Raw genomic sequence first — 25,429 nt, forward strand, 5'->3', positions numbered from 1 at the left:
AAGGGAGGTAGAGACTTGGTGGTTTATCCGTCCAGGCGAGCTGTCCCCCCCGTTCCTCGCGGTTCATCCAGCCACTTAAACACCGGCCGCGAGGAATCCACATCCTTTTCTAGCAGGACGCTCAATACGTGACGTCATGACGCTATCACGAGCGACCTGTCACTCAAGTGTCCGATATCCAATCGGCACTTGTCAGAGGCGTGCTTACCATCCGGAGCCAGGGTATTTAAGCTGGCTTCTCTCTTCAGCTCATTGCCCTGTCGTGGTTCTAGCTTGTCTAGTCACTCAGTGCTCTGGTATTCTAGTTTGCTCTATTTGGTTTTGACTCGGCTTGTTGTACTACCCTGCTTCTCTGTTATCCCTTGACCCGGCTTGTCTCTCGCTTATCTGTCTTCTCGTTCCCTCGACCTCGGCTTGTCTCTGACTATTCTCTATTACTCTCGGTACGTTAGTCCGGCCATTCTAAGGCCCGGTATACGTACCTTTCCACTCTTTGTACCCTGCGTGTTGGATCCCTGTCCCGATCCTGACATTACGACAGGGCCAATGGATCCTGCAGGTACAAACAGTCAGCTTGGTTCTTCGGATCCCAGGTTTGACGCCATGGAGCATAGGATGGATCAGATGGCTTTGGCACTACAGGCACTTTTGTCTCGTGCTAGTAATCCACCTGAGGAGACACGTACTCCTTCTATTTCTCCTGCAGTCTCAGGTCTAGAGGTAGCCACTGTAGGTGCTTCTTCCCGTATTACCCCACCAGTACGTTATGGCGGGTCACCGGAGAAGTGTCGTGGTTTTCTGAACCAGATTAGCATCCATTTCGAATTACAACCCCGCTCTTATCCTACAGATAGAGCGAAGGTTGGATTTGTTATTACTTTACTCATTGAGAAAGCTCTGAGATGGGCCAATCCTTTATGGGAGAATGATAATCCACTAGTCTATAATTATAATGCCTTTGTAGCTGCGTTTAGAAGAACTTTTGACCCTCCTGGTAGAAAGGTCAATGCAGCTAGATTACTATTGCGCCTTAGACAGGACAATCGAACACTTGTGGATTATGCACTAGAGTTCAGGTCCTTGGCGGCAGAAGTTAAGTGGAACGAACAGGCTTATATAGATGTGTTTCTGAATGGGTTATCAGATGTAATTCTTGACGAGGTCGCTACTAGAGAACTCCCTGAAAATTTGGAGGATTTAATTTCTTTTATATCTCGTATTGATGAACGCCTAAGAGAGAGGCAGAACACTCGAGATAGGACCCGTAGACCCTCCTTTAAACTAGCGCCTACCTTTCAAAATTCTGAGTTCGAAGACTTACGTATTTCTGAACCTATGCAGATAGGCAGTACTCATCTCACAGAGAGGGAGAGACAGTACAGGAGAAGGGAGGGTTTATGTATGTATTGTGGAGTCAGAGGTCATTTACGCCTAAATTGTCCCAATCGTTCGGGAAACGCTCGCACCTAAGTTTCTCTAGAGGACAGTCCTTGGGTGTTTCTACTTTGTCCTCTATTCACAACTACAAAGAGCTCAGGCTTCTGTTACCCGTTTCTTTAAAGTGGGAGAAGGGAGTAGTTAAGACTATGGCACTAATCGATTCTGGAGCTGCTGAGAGCTTTATAGATCAGGATTTTGTTGCCAAGCATGCTATCCCATCCCAGTTAAAAGAGACACCACTGGCTGTTGAGGCCATCGATGGTAGACCGTTACTTGAGCCTGTTATTTTCCATGAGACCATACCGATTAACTTAACTGTTGGCATCCTACATAAAGAGGATATATCCTTAATGCTCATTTCTTCTCCGTCTATTCCCATAGTCCTGGGGTACTCCTGGTTGAGGAGACACAACCCTATTATTAATTGGGAGTCAGGGGAGATAGTTTCGTGGGGAGAGAATTGTCAAGAAAAATGCTTGCGGAAGGTCTTACCTCTCGGATTAACTAACACATTGACTACCTCTGACAATCCTACAGAGACACAAATTCCGCCTCAGTATCTAGATTTAAAGGCAGTATTTGACAAAAAGAAAGCCGATACCTTACCCCCACACAGATCCTTTGATTGCAAAATTAACCTACTCCCTGGTACCATGCCTCCCAGAGGTCATGTATACCCATTATCTACGAAAGAGAACTCAGTTCTAGAGGAGTATATTCACGAGAATTTAGACAAGGGATTCATCAGGAGGTCCTCCTCCCCTGCCGGGGCTGGATTTTTTTTTGTTAAAAAGAAAGATGGTTCTTTGAGACCTTGTATTGATTATCGAGGCTTGAATAAGATAACCATTAAAAATGCCTACCCGAGGTTAGAATATGTGCTGTCATCTGGGGCGTGGCCTACGACTGAACTGAGCGGACGTCTTTCCACGGAGCTCCGCTCCAACACAGAGAAATATACGGAAAATACCGCAAAATCGCGGCAAACCAACCCGAGAGACAGACACCCCCCAAGCAGAGAGAATGGGGAAGAAAAATAAGAGACACCAAGGTCCGACCAAGCCCCAGCAGCCAGATATCAGACTGGCCTTCGAGAGGCCTGCGACCTCACAGAGGCCCAAGATGGCGCCTGAGGCCCGCGAAACACCCGAGGTATCTGAAGCCTCTCAGGAGGAGGAAGACTCAATGCCCTCTCCTCGATCCTACACCACAGAGTCTGAGGAGGACGAAGCACCTGCCACAAAAGGTGACATCAAAAGGCTCCTGACGGAGATGAGACAAATCTGGAGGAGCGACCTGCAGACAGTGCAGACAGAGGTGGAGGAGGTACGGCATAAAATCAATAGCCTGGAAACAAGGGAAGCCTCCAGGGAGGAACAGATCCAGACCTCAAACCGAGACATACAAGACCTTGCCTCACAGGTAAAACAAATTAGACGCACAATCACCACAATGGAGGTCAGACACCGGCGACGAAACTTACGCCTTAGAGGCATCCCAGAAGAGATCAGCACTGCACAGCTCCTACCCTATACTCACACCCTCCTGACAGCCATGGGAATAACAGATGCACAAAACCTACCTTTGATCACCTCGGCGTTTAGGGTGAGGAAGTCCGCTGCAGCGCCCACCGCGGCACCCAGAGACGTTATTGTGCTGACTCGGGATATCTCCGTTAGAACTGCCGTAATGTCTAAGTCCAGAGAACTAGGAACAACATTGATCGAAGGCCACAGGGTAGCCATATACCCAGACACACCATTCTCCGTACTTGTGGAGAAAAGACAACTAGCACCTGTAGCCAAGTCACTAAGGGACGCCAATATCAGGTACCGCTGGGGCATAGAGGGGTCCCTCCTCACAGAAGTTGAGGGAGAGAGATACGAGCTCACCTCAGAGGACGACCTGGAAAACTTCCTACAAAAAGCTGGTTTGACATGCATGCCGCAGCAAAAGACACCACCTCCCACCGTGAAGAGAGTGCACCAAGAGAGAACCATCGGAACATGGCACAGCGCACCACCCAGCAGCACCATAAAGAGATTGACTCCACTTCCCAAGGCTGCTAACTCAAGAACCAACAAGTAGCGGAGACCACGCAGAGTCGGACTGAGCACAAAGACCCTTTAAAGGACACTACTACTCAATGGTATACGGGACTTGTCTTTATAGTGTAACTAGTTGGCTATCTAAGACTGATCAAGTATGGCCAGAGTTCCCTATTGTTTTACCTGTTTTATTTGTTTTACTTGCTTTACCTGATGCCTACAATATACCCATTATGACATAAATATGTACACGTTGTACACTTAAACGAATATAATGGAACAGATGTATATGTTATTCTAAATCGAATAAAATACAAATTTAAAAAAAAAAAAAAAAAAAAATGCCTACCCGATTCCCTTGATCACCGAACTCTTCGATCGTTTGAAGGGCTCTACAATTTTCACCAAGTTAGACCTCAGAGGGGCATATAACTTGGTGAGAATCCAGCAGGGACATGAGTGGATGACGGCATTCAATACTCGCTATGGTCACTATGAATATACGGTTATGCCTTTTGGGTTATGCAATGCACCAGCGGTATTCCAAGATCTGATTAATGAGGTTCTTAGGGAATTTCAGCAAGAGTGCGTCATTGTATACCTAGATGATATACTTATACATTCTAGTGAGATTGAGACTCATCACAAGCAAGTCAGGAGGGTTTTGCACAAGCTTCTTCAGCATGGTTTGTACTGCAAGTTGGAGAAATGTAGCTTTGATCAAACCCAGGTAACCTTTCTCGGCTATGTGATCTCTGGGGAGGGATTTAAGATGGATCCGGATAAACTCCAGTCCATTCTAGAGTGGCCTTTACCCAAAGGTCTTAAAGCCGTACAGAGATTTATTGGTTTTTCCAATTATTATAGGCGCTTTATTAAGGGCTATTCTTCAATTATCGCACCTATCACTAATATGACCAAACAGGGGGCTGATACTAAGAATTGGACTACTGAAGCTCTTCTTGCGTTCAAAACTCTCAAGGAGCTTTTCGCTTCCGCTCCAATTTTGATTCACCCCGACACTTCCCTGCCTTTTCTGCTTGAGGTAGACGCATCAGAGACTGGTTTAGGTGCTGTCCTATCTCAAAGGTTGGGTGTTGATAAACCATTACATCCATGTGGATTTTTCTCTAAAAAATTGTCCGGAACTGAGAGCAGATATGACATTGGTGACAGAGAATTACTAGCGGTTATCAAAGCTTTGAAAGAGTGGAGACATTTATTGGAAGGTACTTTACATCCTGTTACCATTCTAACAGACCACAAAAATTTGTCTTATATCGGAGAGGCCAAGCGTCTGTCCTCCAGGCAGGCTCGTTGGTCATTATTTCTTACCCATTTCAATTACGTTCTGACTTACAGACCTGGCTCAAAGAATTCTAAAGCCGATGCGCTATCTCGCCAATTTGAGCCTTCTGCTTCAGTTGAACCACTTGTGTCCTCCATTGTACCCAAATGCAATATTATTGCTAATACCAGTCTTAAAATTCATTCTCCGCTACTTGACCAGATCTTGAAGTCACAACATCTAGCTCCCGGAAACACTCCTGAGGGAAGAAACTTTGTTCCTCCTGAACTTCAACTGGAGCTCTTACAATGTTTTCACGAAAGTAAGATAGCTGGTCATCCTGGTATTCGCAAGACATACTCTCTGATATCCAAGGATTTCTGGTGGCCTTCACTTCGAAAAGATATTGAGGAGTTCGTCGCAGCTTGTGAGACTTGTGCCAAGACTAAACTACCTCATGCTTCTCCATGTGGCCTGTTACACCCCTTGGACGTTCCTGAGAAACCTTGGTCCTGTTTGTCCATAGACTTTATCGTTGATTTACCTGCTTCCAAGAGACATACTGTTATTCTCACGGTAGTGGATAGATTTACTAAGATGGCTCATTTCGTACCATTACCTAAACTTCCGACTTCTCCTGAATTGGCGGAGATTTTTGCGAGAGAGGTTTTTCGCCTACATGGGATTCCTTCGGAGATTGTTTCTGATAGAGGTTCTCAATTTGTCTCACGTTTCTGGAGATCCTTTTGTTCTCAGATGGGTATCAAATTGAACTTCTCCTCTGCCTATCACCCTCAGTCTAACGGAGCTGCTGAACGTACTAATCAAAAGATCGAACAGTATCTACGTTGCTTTGTTTCCGAACACCAGGACGATTGGGTCGGTCTGATTCCTTGGGCGGAGTTCGCACACAATAACCTTGTTTGTGATTCAACTCGCTCTAGCCCTTTCTTCATGAACTATGGCTTTCATCCTTCGATTTTTCCTTCGGTTTCCTCTTCTCAGGGGATACCGTCGGTTGATGATCATGTCGCCAACCTGAAGAGATTATGGGATCAGACTCGGCAAATTCTATTACATAGTTCTTCGTTGTTCAAGAAACACGCTGACAAGCATAGAAGAGCGGCTCCTGTTTTTGTTCCTGGGGATAGGGTATGGTTGAGTACTAAGAATATTCGCCTAAAAGTCCCATCTATGAAGTTTGCTCCTCGCTACATAGGTCCTTACAGGATTCTCACTCGTATCAACCCGGTTGCGTATCGCCTTGCTCTGCCACCTGCCTTACGCATTCCTAACTCTTTTCATGTCTCCTTGTTGAAACCTCTTATTTGCAACAAATTCTCCTCTAAGGTTTCCTCTCCTCGTCCTGTTCAGGTGGAGGGTCGGGAGGAGTACGAGGTCAGCTCCATCATTGATTCCAGAATTTCAAGGGGAAAATTGCAATATCTGGTCAACTGGAGGGGATATGGTCCTGAGGAGAGGAGTTGGGTACCTCAGGAGGACGTTCATGCGTCTCGCCTTCGCAGAGCATTTCACCTCCGCTTCCCATCTCGCCCCGGTTCCTTCCGCCCGGTGGGCGTATCTGAGAGGGGGGGTACTGTCAGGGTACCTGAGGCCTCTACCTCTAAGGGAGGTAGAGACTTGGTGGTTTATCCGTCCAGGCGAGCTGTCCCCCCCGTTCCTCGCGGTTCATCCAGCCACTTAAACACCGGCCGCGAGGAATCCACATCCTTTTCTAGCAGGACGCTCAATACGTGACGTCATGACGCTATCACGAGCGACCTGTCACTCAAGTGTCCGATATCCAATCGGCACTTGTCAGAGGCGTGCTTACCATCCGGAGCCAGGGTATTTAAGCTGGCTTCTCTCTTCAGCTCATTGCCCTGTCGTGGTTCTAGCTTGTCTAGTCACTCAGTGCTCTGGTATTCTAGTTTGCTCTATTTGGTTTTGACTCGGCTTGTTGTACTACCCTGCTTCTCTGTTATCCCTTGACCCGGCTTGTCTCTCGCTTATCTGTCTTCTCGTTCCCTCGACCTCGGCTTGTCTCTGACTATTCTCTATTACTCTCGGTACGTTAGTCCGGCCATTCTAAGGCCCGGTATACGTACCTTTCCACTCTTTGTACCCTGCGTGTTGGATCCCTGTCCCGATCCTGACAGAAAGACAGCACAGGAGAAGAGAGGGTTTGTGTATGTATTGTGGAGCCAAGGGTCATTTACTCTCGAACTGTTCTAACCGCCCGGGAAACGCTCGCACCTAAGTCTCTCTAGAGGACAGGCCTTGGGTGTGTCTATTTTGTCCTCTACTCCTGATTATAAAGATCACAGGCTTCTGCTACCAGTTTCCTTAACTTGGGGGAAGGAAGTAGTAAGGGCTATGGCATTGATAGATTCCGGTGCTGCTGAGAATTTTATCGACCAAGCCTTTGCTAGTAAGAACAATTTCCCATCCCAGCTAAGGGAGACACCTTTGGCCGTTGAGGCCATAGATGGTAGACCACTACTAGACCCTGTTATCTTTCGTGAGACCATACCCATTAATTTAAATGTTGGTATCCTACACGTGGAGAATTTATCTCTTCTGCTCATTTCGTCTCCTTCCGTTCCCATAGTTCTGGGGTACCCATGGTTGAAAAAACATAACCCTATTATCGATTGGGAGTTAGGAGAGATACTCTCGTGGGGCCAGGGCTGCCAGGATCGGTGTTTGTGCAAGGTTTCTCCATTAGCTAATATTAACATACCGGAGAATCCTACTCAGTCCACAGAAAGACAAATACCAGACCTTTACCTAGACTTAAGGGCAGTGTTTGACAAGAAGAATGCCGATTCTTTGCCTCCACACAGGTCATTTGACTGTAAGATTAAGCTTCTACCCGGCACTATGCCTCCGAGGGGCCATGTATATCCTTTGTCTGTTCAGGAAAACTCGGTTCTAGAGGAGTATATTCGGGAGAATTTAGAAAAGGGATTCATCAGGAGGTCTTCTTCTCCGGCCGGGGCTGGGTTCTTTTTCATTAAGAAGAAGGATGGCACGCTGAGACCTTGTATCGATTACCGAGGCTTGAATAAAATAACTGTCAGAAATGCCTATCCTATCCCACTGATTACCGAGTTATTTGATCGTCTTAAGGGCTCCAAAATCTTCACCAAGTTAGATCTCAGAGGGGCTTACAATTTGGTGAGAATCCAGCAAGGTCACGAGTGGATGACGGCATTCAATACCCGGTATGGCCATTACGAATACACTGTGATGCCATTTGGACTATGCAATGCTCCTGCAGTATTTCAAGATTTGATTAATGAGGTACTTAGGGAGTTTCAGCATGATTGTGTTATCGTTTACCTGGACGACATACTAATACACTCTAAGGAGATTGAGACTCACCATAGACAGGTCAGAAAGGTATTACACAAGCTGCTGCAACATGGTCTATATTGCAAATTGGAGAAGTGCAGTTTTGATCAGTCTCAGGTAGACTTTCTTGGATACGTGATTTCTGGGGAAGGTTTTAAAATGGATCCTGTAAAACTTCAATCTATTTTAGACTGGCCTTTGCCCAAAGGACTCAAGGCTATCCAAAGGTTTATTGGTTTTTCCAACTACTATAGGCGCTTCATTAAAGGATACTCCTCTATCATTGCGCCTATTACCAATATGACCAAACAAGGGGCTGATACTAAGTTCTGGTCTAAGGAGGCTCTGGGTGCTTTCAAGACTCTCAAGGAACTTTTTGCCTCGGCTCCCATTCTAGTCCATCCTGATACGACTCTGCCTTTCTTGCTCGAGGTCGATGCCTCTGAGACAGCAGTTGGGGCTGTTCTGTCTCAAAGGTTAGGGGTGGATAAACCGTTACACCCTTGTGGTTTCTTCTCTAAGAAATTTTCTGGGCCTGAGAGCAGATATGACATCGGGGAAAGGGAACTGTTAGCAGTCATTAAAGCCTTAAAGGAGTGGAGACATTTGTTGGAGGGGACCCTACACCCTATTACGATTTTGACGGACCACAAAAACTTGTCCTATATTGGGGAGGCTAAGCGCTTATCCTCTAGACAAGCTCGTTGGTCCTTATTCCTGAATCACTTCAATTATGTACTGACTTACAGACCTGGTTCTAAAAACTCTAAAGCCGATGCATTATCTCGCCAATATGAACCTTCTACTGTACCTGAACCAGTTCTTTCTTCTATAGTTCCGAAATGCAATATCATTGCTAATACGAATCTCAGGATTCATTCTCCATTATTGGCCGAGATCATTAAGTTGCAACATCTAGCACCTAAACAGACTCCTGCGGGCCGTCATTTCGTTCCTCCTGCTCTTCAACTGGAACTTTTACAGTGTTTACATAATAGCAAGATGGCGGGACATCCTGGTATTCGCAAGACTTACGCGTTGATCTCTAAGGACTTCTGGTGGCCTGCTTTACGGAGGGATATTGAGGAGTTCATCGCTGCATGTGAAGTTTGTACTAAAACCAAACAACCCCATACGCTTCCATGTGGATTCCTGCAACCCTTGGAGGTTCCAGAAAGACCATGGTCCTGTTTGGCCATGGACTTTATTGTCGATCTACCTATCTCTAAAAGACAGACTGTTATCCTCACCGTGGTTGACAGGTTTACTAAGATGGCACACTTCATTCCCCTGCCTAAACTCCCGTCTTCTCCCGAATTGGCAGAGATATTCGCTAAGGAGATTTTTCGCCTACATGGGATACCCTCTCAAATTGTATCGGACAGAGGCTCCCAATTTGTTTCCCGCTTTTGGAGGTCCTTCTGCTCTCAACTTGGTATTAAATTAAACTTTTCTTCTGCCTATCATCCTCAGTCTAACGGAGCTGCTGAACGTACCAACCAGAAAATTGAACAATATTTACGATGCTTTGTTTCTGAACACCAGGATGATTGGGTCGGTTTGATTCGTTGGGCGGAGTTTGCACACAACAATCTCGTTTGCGATTCTACTCATTCAAGCCCCTTCTTCATGAATTATGGTTTTCATCCGTCTATTCTTCCTTCGGATTCTCCTTCCCAGGGGGTACCGTCGGTTGATGTTCATGTTGCCAATTTGAGGAAGTTGTGGGATCAAACTCGACAAATCCTTGTGCACAACTCTATGTTGGTCAAGAAACACGCTGATAAACGTAGAAGGGCGGCTCCGGTCTTTGTTCCTGGTGATAGGGTATGGCTGAGCACGAGGAACATCCGTTTAAAAGTGCCCTCCATGAAGTTCGCTCCTCGTTATATTGGACCCTACAGGGTGCTGACCCGTATCAATCCAGTTGCGTATCGTTTAGCTCTTCCTAATACCTTACGCATCCCGAACTCGTTTCACGTTTCATTGCTGAAACCACTCATATGTAACAGATTTTCCTCCACAATAGCCCCTCCTCGCTCCGTTCAGGTGGAGGGTCAGGAGGAGTATGAGGTTAACTCTATTATTGATTCTCGAATCTCCCGGGGGAGAGTACAATATCTGGTTGATTGGAAGGGATATGGTCCTGAGGAGAGGAGTTGGGTACCTCAGGAGGATGTTCATGCTCCCCGTCTCCGCAGGGCGTATCACTCTCGCTTCCCATCTCGTCCCGGTTCATTCCGCCCGGTGGGCGTATCTGAGAGGGGGGGTACTGTCAGGGTACCTGTGGTCTCTACCTCCGAAAGAGGTAGAGACTTAGCTGTTCCTCCATGCAGACGGTCTGATGGCTCCCTTCCCCGCGGTCTATCCGGTCATGCTAGGCCGGCCGCGAGGGAGTGACTGCCTTTTACAGCATCTAGGCAGGAAGTAGTCATCAGGACACTCCCCCGGAACGACCTGTCAGTCAATTGCTGCAGGACCAATCAGGACGCCTCGGAGGCGTGGTTACTGCTCTGAACAGGGTATTTAACAGAGCTTCTTTCATTAGCTCATTGCCCTGTCGTGGTTCTAGCTTGTTCTAGTCACTCAGTGCTTGTGTATTCTATTATCCCTTTTGGTTTTGACCCGGCTTGTTTACCTTACTCTGCTTATCTCTGTTACCCTTGATTCGGCTTGTCTCTCGCTTACCTGTCTTCTGTTACCCTCGACCTCGGCTTGTCTTTGACCATTCTATACTGTACTACTTACGTTAGTCCGGCCATTCTAAGGTCCGGTATACGTATCTGGCTACTGTTTGTACTCTGCGTGTTGGATCCCTGTCCCGATCCTGACAAAAGCCTCCACACTACGGCCTCTGACACATCCTCAGAGCACCAACAACAACGCAAGCAGCCCAGTACACCACCCGATCTCACGGCCGGCCCTGAAGACTCATCCCCCGCGATGAAACACGACCTGAAGGTCCTGCTGAAGGACTTCTACAAGGCACTTGCAGCTGAGCTTGCAATAATACGCTCAGACATGCAAAATACCACTGACAGGGTCCGGGCTACAGAAAAGGGACCTTATTGATGGCCTCACCAACATATAAACCACAGTTCATCAGCTGACTAAATCACATCAAACACTCTCATTACAGATGTCCGCCACGGAAGACCGGTACAGACGTAACAAAGTAAAAATCAGGGACATACCGACAGCAATCTCGGCAGAGGAGCTTGATGGCAACAATATTGCCCCCAGCAATGGAAAAGAAAATCACGCTAGACTGGGTGTACAGAATCCCAGGGCTCACTAGGCCGCCACCGCACCCTGCCAGGGACGTCATCATCAGATGCACCTCGGGACAAGATAGTGGGCATATCATGGCGGCACTGAGAGGCAAGACGCCACTGACATTTGAAGAAACACAACTGACCTTCTATCAAGATCTTACCAGAACAACCCTACAATGGCGCAAATCGCTCACACAAGTCACGCAACAATTGAGAGCTGCAGGCATAGCTTACCGCTGAGGAACACAGTACACGCTACAAGCAACCTGCAACGGAACCACTCACTCACTTACCTGGCAGATGCACCTAAGTTCCTTTCATCACTAGGACTGGCAGAACCACGGACTGGCCCAGAATCTAATGCCCCGAGCAGGTCATGGGACCCCAACCACCGTACCCTTTGTTCCAAGAATGGGAGCTGAGAGGCAACTGGGTACCTGAAAGCAGTTGGCCACGGAGATGTTCGTGTCTGTTCTTAAGATGACAGGCAGAGATCTGCAACTAAAATTACCTAATGTTTTGTTTTCTATCTTTTCTCATATGGTTTCTCGCTAATTGTGTTTGATTAATATTGTTTTACAGTTTAACTAAGTTATACATCACTCCACTGAGAGTTACACTGACGGAAGACCACCCCACGCGCGAGTGACTCAGACTGCTCTAAAAACCACAGGTCACCCGTCACAGGCTTACACTGCACCTCAACCCCCCTCCCCCTCCCTAGCCCCCTTGGTTTTAGGCTTGCCCTGCTTAATTGCAAGTTACCCCAACAACAGTTCCTTTTTGGAACCCATTACGCTGACACCCATACAGAACAATCTCAATGCAGAAACCATGACAGGCAAACTTGCATGACCTCCCCACAATGTCATTGACCCTAGAATGTTCGCCTCATACAGAGGACCACCGACCAACGCTGAACCCAAGACCCTAACATTGTGTCATTACTCCGTTATAGAAACCCTGTATCTCAACTATACACTCACGATTACTGACACACTAGGTGCACTCACCTACTGATATATACAGAATTACTCATGTATATAAAAATGTTGTGCTGCAAACTCATGGCACAACTATGTCCACTTGCAAAAGCCGCTCCATGCTATCGTGGCATTCTCAGCATGTATGTTACTTCATGGCACAACAAAAATAAATAATTACATAAAGATAAGGGAGTTAATCGCAAATAAGTCGATAATGTATTAGCCCTCTAACTTAAATTTAAAATATGTAATATACACATTTCATTAGTTTTTCAGAGTGCAAAGACACAAAATATGGATTTTATTAAATTTGTTTTCTACATTTAACAAAAATCACTTTTACATTGAGTTATGGCTGTAAACGGTAAGAGTTTCTTAGTATTGGTTCATTCTTTTACATCTACCTGTGAAAATTAAAGAATCACCCCTCACATGAAGAAGTTCTGAGAAGTTGTATTACACAAGAAGGAACATAGACTTGGGAGTAAATATACCAAATTATCTACAGATGGGATTTAGAAGGTATCCTGTGGATAAATAAGAGTTCACTACATAGGTGTTATCATCATCTAAGCCTCCGTGTTGAGATCCCCTTAACTGTTGTGAGCACTCACTGTATTAACTGAAATGGCTCTAAGAGTTATTGTACTGCAATGTTTTATTAATATTATATATGAGAAGGATAACCTAGCCAGCTCTAAATTAATTAAAGGGACACTATAGTCACCAGAACAACTACAGCTTATTGAATTTGTTCTGGTGTGTAGAATCATTACCTTCAGGCTTTTTGCTGCGCTGTCTTTTCAGAGAAAATGCAGTGTTTACATTACAGCCTAGAGATAACTTCACTGGCCACTCCTCAGATAGCTGTTAGAGATCATTCCTGGGTTATGGCTGCCTAAAATGCATCCAAACATTCAGTGTCTCCTCCCTCTGCATGCAGACACTGAACTTTCCTCATAGAGATTCATTAATTCAATTCATCTCTATGAGGATGCTGATTGGCCAGGGCTGTGTTTGAATCATGCTGGCTCTGCCCCTGATCTGCCTCTTTGTCAGTCTCAGCCAATCCTGTGGGGATTTTTTTTGATGATGTCAGCAGACTGCATGTTTTTTTTTTTTAGGCAAACAGCATGCAGATCTACAGCGTCTGGCTTGAATACAGTAAGATGTTGCTATATTTATGGAGGCATGAGGGGTCCAGGGGGGCTAGATGGTGGTTTTAACACTATAGGGTCAGGAATACAAGTTTGTGTTCGTGACCTTATAGTTATCCTTTAAGTAAAAATAAACTACAGTAGAAAAGCTGATTTGACAACCCTTGATCTACAGCCATAGCTGACCCTATGCATTGAGCAATTGTATTAAATATTTTGGGGGGCCAGTGTAGCAATCCCCACTTGTGCAGAGTTCTACTCTTCCATTGAATTAATGAGTGCTGGTGTAATTCCAAAGGGCGTATCAGAACTTTGGTGCTAGTGAGTGTATGAGTCACAATACATAATAAGAGTTGTTTGCTATGGGTGTACCATTCACACATCACATAGCTCAGTGTGTGATGATTCATTCACCTACTAGCTAGTATTGGATGGTGATCAACTCAACCAGTACCACAGGCTTGGTATCCTCTTCAGAATCCTGCGCAAGTTGAACAACCAAAGGCCTGCCACATCTGAGGCGTACATGAATAAGGGGATTATATAAATATCACAACAAGAAAAGTAGAGTAATGTTCAGTGAAGCAATCACCATAGAAGTCAATCAAACCAGGAGAAACCTTCTTCTGTTTTCATCGTGTGCTAAACCTATAGAACTTTGCCCCACCTTTTTATTAGTAACATTTTTATAAAACTGCCCTTACGTTTCCATCAGACCACAGTTTGCTAAACATTCCTCACAGCAGCTCCAGCAACTATAAACTCTTACATGCATACACACCACAAAACCTAGTCAAAGACTGGTTATTGTCACTAGTTAAATACAATTGAACAACAGAATCCAGTCTGATGTAAATAATGATAAAACTGTATCGTGTGCTATAACACAACATATTAAAGACTAATGATATATACTCAAATGTCCAACAGACATACAAAACCTTACAAATGGACATACCCTGATACATTCACATCTGGTATACACAACTCATTCACTCAACCTAAAAGGCCTGCCAGATTTCTAGTACAAACCCTATATGGTTTGTGGTGGTCAAAAGTATAAAAAAGCAAACATTGCAAAATAAAGTGCAGTAAATAAAATGTCAATGCAGGATACTGCAGGAGAGTTTCCAGATGTTAATTTTGGTTATAATATGATCTGCCACTGAAGCCAGCTAGTGACCCTCATCATGCAATATTAATGTCTTTCACACGGGATTAACCACTGCTCATGCCCGTTTGTCCTTTTGGTCCTTCTTGACTTTGATGTTCTTTTTCGGATTTGCTGGAGCGGGGTTTGCCTTTTTTGAGCTTGGTTTTGGTGATCCACTGCGTCCAGTGCGACTTGTATTCTTGTTCTTCTCGTGTGCTGTTCTCACTTGTTGCTCTTGTAGTGTCTGCTCCCATCTCTAAAAGAAGAAATAGATTCATAAGTGAGTTACTATATAATTACCATGTGTTTAATTGACTACTCTGCCATTATTTTTTTTATTCCTAGAATATGTTATCAAAAACAGGAATTGGTACACTCAAATAGTAGTGTATTAAACAGAAATTAAAATCCAAGAGTCCATTATACAAGAGATTGTAAGAGATGTGGGGATATAGACTCATACAGGGCCGGCCTTAGGGGTGTGCGAGCTGTGCGGCCGCACAGGGCGCCATGGTGCAGGGGGCGCCCTGCGGCCGCATAGCTCACACGGCATGTCTGTTAGCCGCAAGGCTAACAAGACATTTGCCTTGGGCGGCATTTTCCAGGGGGCGGCAAAAAAAGCCGCCCCCAAATGCCCAAGGCAAATGTCTTGTTAGCCTTGCGGCTAACAGACATGCCGGGCTGCTGGGCGGTCGGGCGGCGCTGGCGGGCGAGGGAGCACTCCCCCTGAGCTGTATGCTCAGCTCCCTCGCGCGCCGCAGAGTGAGACTGGGAGCCGGAATATGACGTCATATTCCGGCTCCGCCTCCCAGCCTCACTGTGCGGCGCGCGAGGGAGCTGAGCAGTCAGCTCAGGGGAAGTGCTCCCTCGCCACCCGCCCAGCAGACAGCCTAGCAGCGCCGCCCGACCGCCCAGCAGCCACTGGACCACCAGGGAAAAAAGATGGACCCCCCCCCCCCCCCCCCCCCCCCCCCCAGCATTCCCAAAGGTAAGGAGGCTGGGGGGGGTGTCTAGATACATTTTAAAAAATGTGTTAATGTGGGTGAGTGCGTGTCTGTTAGTGCGTGCGTGCGTGTCTGTTAGTGCGTGCGTGTCTGTTAGTGCGTGCGTGCGTGTCTGTTAGTGCGTGCGTGCGTGTCTGTTAGTGCGTGCGTGCGTGCGTGTCTGTTAGTGCGTGCGTGCGTGTCTGTTAGTGCGTGCGTGCGTGCGTGTCTGTTAGTGCGTGCGTGCGTGTCTGTTAGTGCGTGCGTGCGTGTCTGTTAGTGCGTGCGTGCGTGTCTGTTAGTGCGTGCGTGCGTGCGTGTCTGTTAGTGAGTGCGTGCGTGCGTGTCTGTTAGTGCGTGCGTGCGTGTCTGTTAGTGCGTGCGTGCGTGTCTGTTAGTGCGTGCGTGCGTGTCTGTTAGTGCGTGCGTGCGTGTCTGTTAGTGCGTGCGTGCGTGCCTGTGCGTGCGTGCGTGCCTGTGCGTGCGTGCGTGCCTGTGCGTGCGTGCGTGCCCGTGCGTGTCTGTTAGTGCGTGCGTGTCTGTTAGTGCGTGCGTGTCTGTTAGTGCGTGCGTGTCTGTTAGTGCGTGCGTGTCTGTTAGTGCGTGCGTGTCTGTTAGTGCGTGCGTGTCTGTTAGTGCGTGCGTGTCTGTTAGTGCGTGCGTGTCTGTTAGTGCGTGCGTGTGTGAGTCTGACTGTGTGTGTGGCTGTTTGCCTGCGCGCGCGTGTGCGGGACTGTCTGCGCGCGCGTGTGCGGGACTGTCTGCGCGCGCGTGTGCGGGACTGTCTGCGCGCGCGTGTGCGGGACTGTCTGCGCGCGCGTGTGCGGGACTGTCTGCGCGCGCGTGTGCGGGACTGTCTGCGCGCGCGTGTGCGGGACTGTCTGCGCGCGCGTGTGCGGGACTGTCTGCGCGCGCGTGTGCGGGACTGTCTGCGCGCGCGTGTGCGGGACTGTCTGCGCGCGCGTGTGCGGGACTGTCTGCGCGCGCGTGTGCGGGACTGTCTGCGCGCGCGTGTGCGGGACTGTCTGCGCGCGCGTGTGCGGGACTGTCTGCGCGCGCGTGTGCGGGACTGTCTGCGCGCGCGTGTGCGGGACTGTCTGCGCGCGTGTGTGTGTGTGTGGGACTGTCTGCGCGTGTGTGTGGGACTGTCTGCGCGTGTGTGTGTGGGACTGTCTGCGCGTGTGTGTGTGGGACTGTCTGCGCGTGTGTGTGTGACAGGGTGTGTGGGAAGGGGTAAGGAGTGGGGGGGGGGGAAGGGGGGGCGCTGTGAAGATTTTTTGCACAGGGCGCCCAAATGCCTAAGGCCGGCCCTGGACTCATACTAGTCATTTAGTACAGAGGCTTTCTGTGAAAGTTAATTAATTGGACAGAAATGTTGAGGGCACATCAGCATTAAAAAGTTACCCGGTTTATTTGTTTTAACATATTATAACAACTGAGAATTTCAATACTACATAGCAGAGTGGCATAATAAATCACAGTGTATATGTCAGATTGTTTAGATGAGTGGTACCCAAACCAGTCCTTATGGTAAACGAGAAGTGCAGGTTTTGTCAGTATCTCCATTGGAATAAAACAGGGAAATAAATGAGATGATCAAATTTGATGATGTCTGCCAAGGAGGCAGATTGGTGGCTGAGCCAGCACCAGCTGACCAACACGGCGCTGGAAATAAGTTGAGTTTTCTACTTAATTAAGGGGGAACACATGGTTTTTAACACTACATGATTAGGAATACACATCTGTGTTCTTCACCCTATGTATATATATATACACACATGTAAAATTCACTTTTAATTTACTTTGAATTCCTGAAAATTCCCACTTTACTGAATAATCCTGTTAATTAAGATTCACAATCAAGAAGTAAATACTGAGAAATATATTTCCCAACTAAGATACAAGAAATAAATAGTAAATGTATTCTAAAATCCCTTGTAACCTAGTGAAGAGTTTAAAAAAAAATGTAACATATTCATCACTTTCTCATGTTCCTGAGATTAAAATAATGCTTTTCCAGGTCATTGTAAATTCTATAATTGCAGCCATGTCAAAAATGTTATGTTTTGACAAAGTTGGTATATTTCTTTTTATTAACAAAAATGTCTGTTCAGGACAGGATATCTTTGCTAGCAAAACTCATTTTAATCAGGCAATTATTGCAGAATATGAAGATTTATTGTAACAGGGAAAAATGTCATATAACAATTGAGTTATGACTTATGATGGAATAATCCACATCTTGTCAATCATACACACACGCAGACACACACACACACACACACACACACACACACACACACTGGGAGGGTGGGGCTTTCATAACCGACAGCATCATGTGATCTCTCTAAAATAGCAGCACCACTATAACTTAAAGCGTTACTCTGACACTTTTAAAATTGAGGAAAAAAAACAACACATTTTTTAAAAATTTAAAATGCCCAACTGGTTGTTATTCATTAGGTTCCACCTTACCAAAGCCTAGGCTAAGTTTCCTTGCTGGATTCCACGCCCCTTCTGACATCACAGTCACCCTCACTGTGGTCCAATCAAATGCTTCTCTCAAAGCACGTGTTCAGGGATTTTTTTTCTAAACTTTGTAATAACTTTGACTAGAGGGAGGAGAGGGAACACTAAAGCTTCCCCTAACGGGCATGCTGTCTGTCAACGAGAAGCTCATTAAGTTTGTTGCCAGCGCACTGTGCACCCTGACAAGAGATATAATTGACACTAGGTCATGTGTTCCTGGGATGCTACAAGCCCCTATCTTACTCTGTATAGGATGTCCATTAGAAATGCTCCCATGTGCCAGAGGTGTGCATTTTTTTTTTTACTTTTTTGATGTGGTGGCTGGCTAGCTAGCAAGCGCTGGCCAGTCACAACATAATTAACCCTTGCACTACCAATGGATTATTATTATTTTTTTTAACTATCTGCCCACTGGCTGCTAGCAAGCAAATAGTTCTTCAAATGATTAATTCACTTGCACAAAGCAAGTGAATAATAACTTGTGAACATGCATCCTGCTGGATGCATTCAGGTTACCTTCAGCCACCATGCAAACATTGAAAAATCTCTGATTCCTCTGTTGTAAACTGTTCAGATGCGTATATTAATGATTTTCCGAACACTTCCGAACAAATGTCATTTTTGTGTATTTTCACTGGGTTTGTCCATTCGGATAAAATCCACTGTTTAGTGAATAACCCTTTTAGTAACAAATATAATAGAAAAAAGGTCCACTCCTTGTGATAAAATGCAATGTAATAACAAACGTGTCCATACCTTGAATCTTTTGTTTAGCTGGTCTTTCCATTTTTCAACCAAACAGCCATCAAGAAGCATCATTCTGAGGATTGAGACAATATTACTATTAGTATACATGCAATCTCTTAATGCTTGAACTTGATTGCACTGAAAACAGGAAAACATTTCTCTATGTATCTGGTATCCTGCCTTTTCTATGGCACTCACACAATGTAAATAGGAAATCATTGGAGCAATGTAAATATCACTATTTGGCAACTACAGTTTGCAACATTAAATAAAATACCATGGTTCTAAAAGTATGCCTGAGTATACCCCTGAGAATAGATGAATTCATTGTCTTCACTGTAAAAATGTTTGACATGGCATACTGTCTTTCGTTATATATCCTTATCAATATATACATGGTGAGCCAAATTCAGAGTAGGATTTGACAGTTAAAGAACTAATTTTGTTAGTAGTTACATATGCCGGTACATATTGTAACTGTCTCGGGAGATTCATCATAGGTAATTTCAAGAAGGAACAATGGGTAAAAAAAGTGACATTTTATTTTCAAACCTGAGACAACTATTCAGCAAACGGATAATTTCAAGAAATTCCCAGATTAGTTGGTGCCACATTCACCCAAAATAACTGAAGGAGTGGGTGTACTTGAACAAGCCCTGTACACTTGAGCAGCTCTAGGAGAATAACCGTGCAGAAATTCGAGTGTGTGATCCTCAAACATTAAAGGACCACTCTAGGCACCCAGACCACTTCAGCTTAATGAAGTGGTCTGGGTGCCAGGTCCAGCTAGGGTTAACCCATTTTTTTTATAAACATAGCAGTTTCAGAGAAACTGCTATGTTTATTAATGGGTTAAACCTTCCCCCAAATCCTCTAGTGGCTGTCTCATTGACAGCCGCTAGAGGCGCTTGCGTGGTTCTCACTGTGAAAATCACAGTGAGAGCACGCAAGCGTCCATAGGAAAGCATTGTAAATGCTTTTCTATGCAACCGGCTGACTGCGCGCGCAGCTCTTGCCGCGCGTGCGCATTCAGCCGATGGGGCGGAACGGAGGAGGATCGGAGGCAGAGATCTCCCCGCCCAGCGCTGGAAAAAGGTAAGTTTTACCCCTTTTCCCCTTTCCAGAGCCGGGCGGGAGGCACCCTCAGGGAACTCTAGTGCCAGGAAAACGAGTATGTTTTCCTGGCACTAGAGTGGTCCTTTAACTCATTTTACAAACAAGGCAATTGGAAGAGCCCGACTTTGCAAATGGTGCTCATTTAAAAGATGTCGTCTTCTGTACATAGTCAAACAAATATCCAAATGTTAAGCATTCATTGTATGTAATATTATTAAAATTGGGTCATTAATAAAAAAAAAAAAAATATTGACTCCACAAACCTTACTCTCAATTTTGGCCCACCCTGTGTATTCATATTAAAAAGAATGTGGTGAGTTTTATTGTGTTTGGTCTTACTTAGCTATATGCTCTGCGAGAGATTTCAACTTCCAGATCAGAACTGGCACCATGCTGAGACCCACAACGTTTATACTTCAGTCCATGGTTGGTTCCTGGTCACTGATCTTTTAAGATCATAGCCGATGCTTTGGTTAAAAAAAGTTTTAAAAGTGTCCATTGCTGTGATCACTCTCTCAGTATGGATTTTTCTTCGATCTGGGCCGAACACTGTCCCATAGTGTTCTTTTCTCCCCCCCCCCCCCCCCGTCCCATAGTGTTCGTTCTCCCCGCCCTGTCCCATAGTGTTCTTCCCACCTCCCCTGTCCCACAGTGTTCTCCCCCCTCCCCGTCCCATAGTGTTCTCTCCCCCTTCCCCATCCCAAGTGCAGTATTCTTGACTTTTCATGTTATCATTACTATCTTTCATTGTGATATATAATCATCTGAATTGTTAATGCAACCATGTCTGTTAAACTATGCACTACAAAAATAATAACAGTAGAAATTCAGGTGGTGTGAGTATCGTTCCTATAACAGGATAAAAAACAAAGGGAACAAATAATAGTGCAGTATCGTTGGTACTGACAGGGGCAATTGTATTATTCCCAATAGGATCCCAATAAATTTGCACTCACAAACAAGGAGCCAATCAATATCCGGCTCAGATCATCAGCTTTGTGGGGTATCAGAGGTCCCACTCCCTCCTTTGTGTGTGCAGAGTCTTCCTTTGGTTGCAATCACAGGCATGCAGTAGTGGTAATTAAAGTGCTTTATTCCATAAAGTGCACAAGTATAATAAAATAAATAAAAACCTTACAGTCTGTACTGGTTAGTCTTGGATAAAGTAGCAATACGCGTTTCGCCTCTCTGGGAGGCTTCCTCAGTTGCTGGTTTCGATAGTCACGAAAACCCCATCGTATCTTAAAGACACGATGCACGTTTTACAGATACTAGAGGAAACAGAATGGCAAACAGGAAATTTGCTGGTAACTTGTGATGTCACCTCCCTCTATAGTAGAATCCCGCATGAAAAAGGGATAGCAGCAGTTAAGCACTTTTTATTAAAATCAAATTTTAAAATGGAACAAGTGAATTTTATACTAGAAGGTATTTTATTAATTTTAACAAATAATTTTTTTTGGTTCGAGGGAGATATGTATCTGCAAGTCTGTGGAACGGCAATGGGCACCAAGTTTGCTCCCAGTTACGCTAATTTGTTCATGGCCTTTTGGGAAGAGACACATGTGACCCAGGGTCATGACTGGGTAGCAAGCTTGGTGTCCTATTGCCGTTTCATAGACGACATTTTCTTTATTTGGAAAGGCAACAGAGACCAACTAGAGGATTTTATTAAATACTTAAACTCCAACGATTGGGGAATTCATTTAACTAGCACATACAGTGAGGAGGAGATCCATTTCCTAGATCTCAACATCAACATCCAAGATTCAAATATAATCACAAAGAACCATTTTAAACCTGTAGATGCGAATGGATATATTGATAGAAACAGTTGCCACCATCATCCATGGCTTGAAAACGCACCAAAAAGTCAGTTCCTAAGAATACGACGGAACTGCAAGAATGATACAGACTATACGGAACAAGTTAATTATATAAAGCAACAATTTCAGGAAAAAGGATACGACACACTAGCCTTAGAAAGAGATATAGAAGAAGTAAAAGGGAAACCAAGGAGGGAACTAATAAAATATAAACCTAAAAGGGAAGCCCTTAATAAGAATGAAATACCATTTATCTGTAACTATAATGGGCAAAATAAAAATATTCAAAAGGCCATCAAAAAGTATTGGCACCTTCTTAGGAACGACCCTATTTTAAATAAGATTTTACCTTCACGACCAAGAATAACATATAGGGGAGCAAGAAATCTTAAGAGTTATTTAGTTAAAAGTCACTTAAGTCCTAAAAAAACCAACCATCTTATACAGGACCTCAAGGGTTTTTATGGATGTGGAATGTGCCTCCCTTGTAGAACCACCAATAGCAATAAAAGACACCTTACAGACATAGAAAATATAATAAAACGACCCTACACGATAACAGACCATCTGACGTGTCACACGAAGGGCACCATATATATTCTTAAGTGCCCTTGTAACTTATTATATGTAGGGAGAACAATTCGACCCCTCAAAATTAGGATAGCGGAACACATAAGGAATATTAGAAATGGAATGGAGACCCATAGTGTTCCGCTACATTTTAAACAAGCACACAACCAAAACCCAGAGAGCCTGTTTTTTTGTGCTATTAAAGAAGTAAAGAAAGATTGGAGAGGAGGGGACTATATAAAACAATTAGGAAAAGAAGAAATGAAATTTATTTACAATTTTAAAACATTAGTCCCCCACGGCCTCAACCTAGATTTTGAAGTTTGCCATTTTAGATGAAATCTTTTAATAAATTATTGGTGAAATACTGTTTGCTAACTATGAGTATCTACATATCACCATATTTATCCTTGTCCGGAGAAAGTATCCTACTGCAAGTTTATGCACTTAATATTGTACATATGGGATGTCCTAGCGATTTTATGATGATTGACACTCCCACACAGCACGCATTGTATGCATTTTTAACATTGCCATTTTATACCTTTTTGATTTCAATTGTCTATTAAAACTGAGATATACAAATATCCGGTTACTAGCTCACCCACTTCGTATTTATAAATCATGTTTATACTACCATTTATTTTTACCAATTGGAGTATTCTTGGCAATATCTAAGAAATACCGGTAAGCCCTTTTCACATTGGTACATAAAGAAAAATATATAGGTATGAAATGGTACACATTTGGAAGCACTTTAAGATACTGTATATATTCACTGGATACATAAGTATAAAATTATGGTATCAGGTAATGGTGAATATAACTGCAAAAAAGTAATGTATTTCGATCCCTGACTACCCCTACCTATTCTTTGTCTCCCCTCTTCCCCTATTTTTCATTCGAGAAATATTTGGAGTTCAATAATATTGGGACTATATAAAGAACTTAAACGAACATTGTAAGTACTATCTAGAACGGAAATCGATGGCGGAGTGGAACGCAAGGATGCGTTCCAGCAGACAGACACATAGGAAGTCTGCGACAATCTCCTCTATGCGTTCCAACGGTGGAACGCAAACCGGAAATGCGTAAGGAATAGACGCGACCCGGAAGTAATACACCACACGAGTTAAGAAACGGATTTAAAAGAACGACAACCCCTAGGACACTAAACCAGCAACTGAGGAAGCCTCCCAGAGGCGAAACGCGTATTGCTACTTTATACAAGACTAACCAGTACAGACTGTAAGGTTTTTATTTATTTTTATTATACTTGTGCACTTTATGGAATAAAGCACTTTAATTACCACTACTGCATGCCTGTGATTGCAACCAAAGGAAGACTCTGCACACACAAAGGAGGGAGTGGGACCTCGGATACCCCACAAAGCTGATGATCTGAGCCGGATATTGATTGGCTCCTTGTTTGTGAGTGCAAATTTATTGGGAATAATACAATTGCCCCTGTCAGTACCAACGATACTGCACTATTATTTGTTCCCTTTGTTTTTTATCCTGTTATAGGAACGATACTCACACCACCTGAATTTCTACTGTTATTTATATGTAAGATATTCCGTCTAATCTTTGTTTATGTTATGTACTATTGGTGAAGGCTGAGGGGACCACACCCAGACGTTAGAGTATCTTACACACACACTTATCTCTCATTGAACACTTGCAAACCTTTATCTTTTGACTACAAAAATAATAAAATAATAATTTTTATTTTTTTTAATTTCTGGAAATTTGACCAGTTTTTGGGGTAAGCCCATTTTCAGTCGAAATTTCGGTGTATCACTAAGTATTCATATCTCTATACAGACCTGCTGTCTTTAAATTAGTTTGATTTTTATTTTTACATAGTATCTTTAAAAGTTAGTTGGTAACAAAATCATTCTCTCACTGGTCCTTAAGGGATAAAGAATGGAGCTACACAAGACAGATGCATGCAGAAATGGATCCATGTGAAAATGTTGTGAATATAAAAATTAATGCAATGTCAGAAGGTATGTATGAAAGCACAGTGGGGACCTCATCGGACCTTAGTCTGCATTATCCACAGTCTTATTTTGTAAAATTCATAAGCACAGACACTAACAATAGGTCAAAGCCTGATTTAATAAACGTTGTGAATTCTCAAGGGCTAAAATTAATTTTTATAACTCAGAAGAATATATGAGTGGTCAATATCACTGTATATTGTAAAACCTGTAATGAATACATCTAACTTTATATTACAGGTGGATTACACAGTACAATAAGAGAATGTTAAACATCTATGAAAACAGAACAGTACATGTCTATCAATACTTTTATCATTCTGTGACGTTTGTTATTTTTGCATTTTATAGCAGAATTTGTGAAGGGGTGGGGCATATGTTTATTCTATTCTAATCTGTATATATCTGGTAGCTGACATAATTAGAATTCTAACTTAAAGGTGAACTGTCATTTCTCTTGAATAAACACCACTGAGTAAGTCATCGAAAATCGCTTGTAACTTGTGCTAAACTTGTTTGCATGAGATGCTCTGTTTCTTCTAAATTTGAATTAAAGTTTTTACATGCACATTGTAATCCAGCTAAGGCAAGGCAAAGAAGATAGAGCAATCATTGCAAATAAAGAGGAGAAATAGAAACATTATTTAATTTCTCTTCTTCTCTGTATACTTTCTCGCTAGGTGCAATGGACAGAGTTTGCAACATATATTGATAGGGAGCTAAGATGGAGACGCCCATTTGTTGGATAAATAGGTGTGGATTTCTTAATTTATTTTTATTTTTCAAACCTTAAAAATACATTTTTATTCTGTCACTGACTGAGTACTTTGCATAATTTGCAAAGACCCTTAATGAAGATATCGTCTTTGGGTGTCCCGGGGTGCAGGGAAAGGAGAGTTATACTTACCTGAACCGGCCCTTCGCGGTCAATGCCATTCACTTCGGTCT

The 25,429-nt window shown here is 44.1% G+C and overlaps 1 protein-coding gene across 1 annotated transcript in view; it reads right to left on the bottom strand.

The window, feature by feature from the left end:
* Nucleotides 1–12,680: 12,680 nt before the first annotated feature.
* The window catches only part of SFRP4 (secreted frizzled related protein 4), a 50,728-nt gene continuing 37,979 nt past the window's right edge, over nucleotides 12,681–25,429 (bottom strand). Inside the window, exons 6-7 of the mRNA XM_063452160.1 lie at nucleotides 18,973–19,036; nucleotides 12,681–14,960 (exon numbers count right to left, since the gene is read on the bottom strand). Of these exons, the coding sequence (XP_063308230.1) occupies nucleotides 14,781–14,960; nucleotides 18,973–19,036 (244 nt within the window). The 3' untranslated portion in view covers nucleotides 12,681–14,780. The remainder of the gene's footprint in view (nucleotides 14,961–18,972; nucleotides 19,037–25,429) is intronic.

Source organism: Pelobates fuscus, chromosome 4, assembly GCF_036172605.1.
Source record: "Pelobates fuscus isolate aPelFus1 chromosome 4, aPelFus1.pri, whole genome shotgun sequence".
NCBI classification, from domain to species: domain Eukaryota; kingdom Metazoa; phylum Chordata; class Amphibia; order Anura; family Pelobatidae; genus Pelobates; species Pelobates fuscus.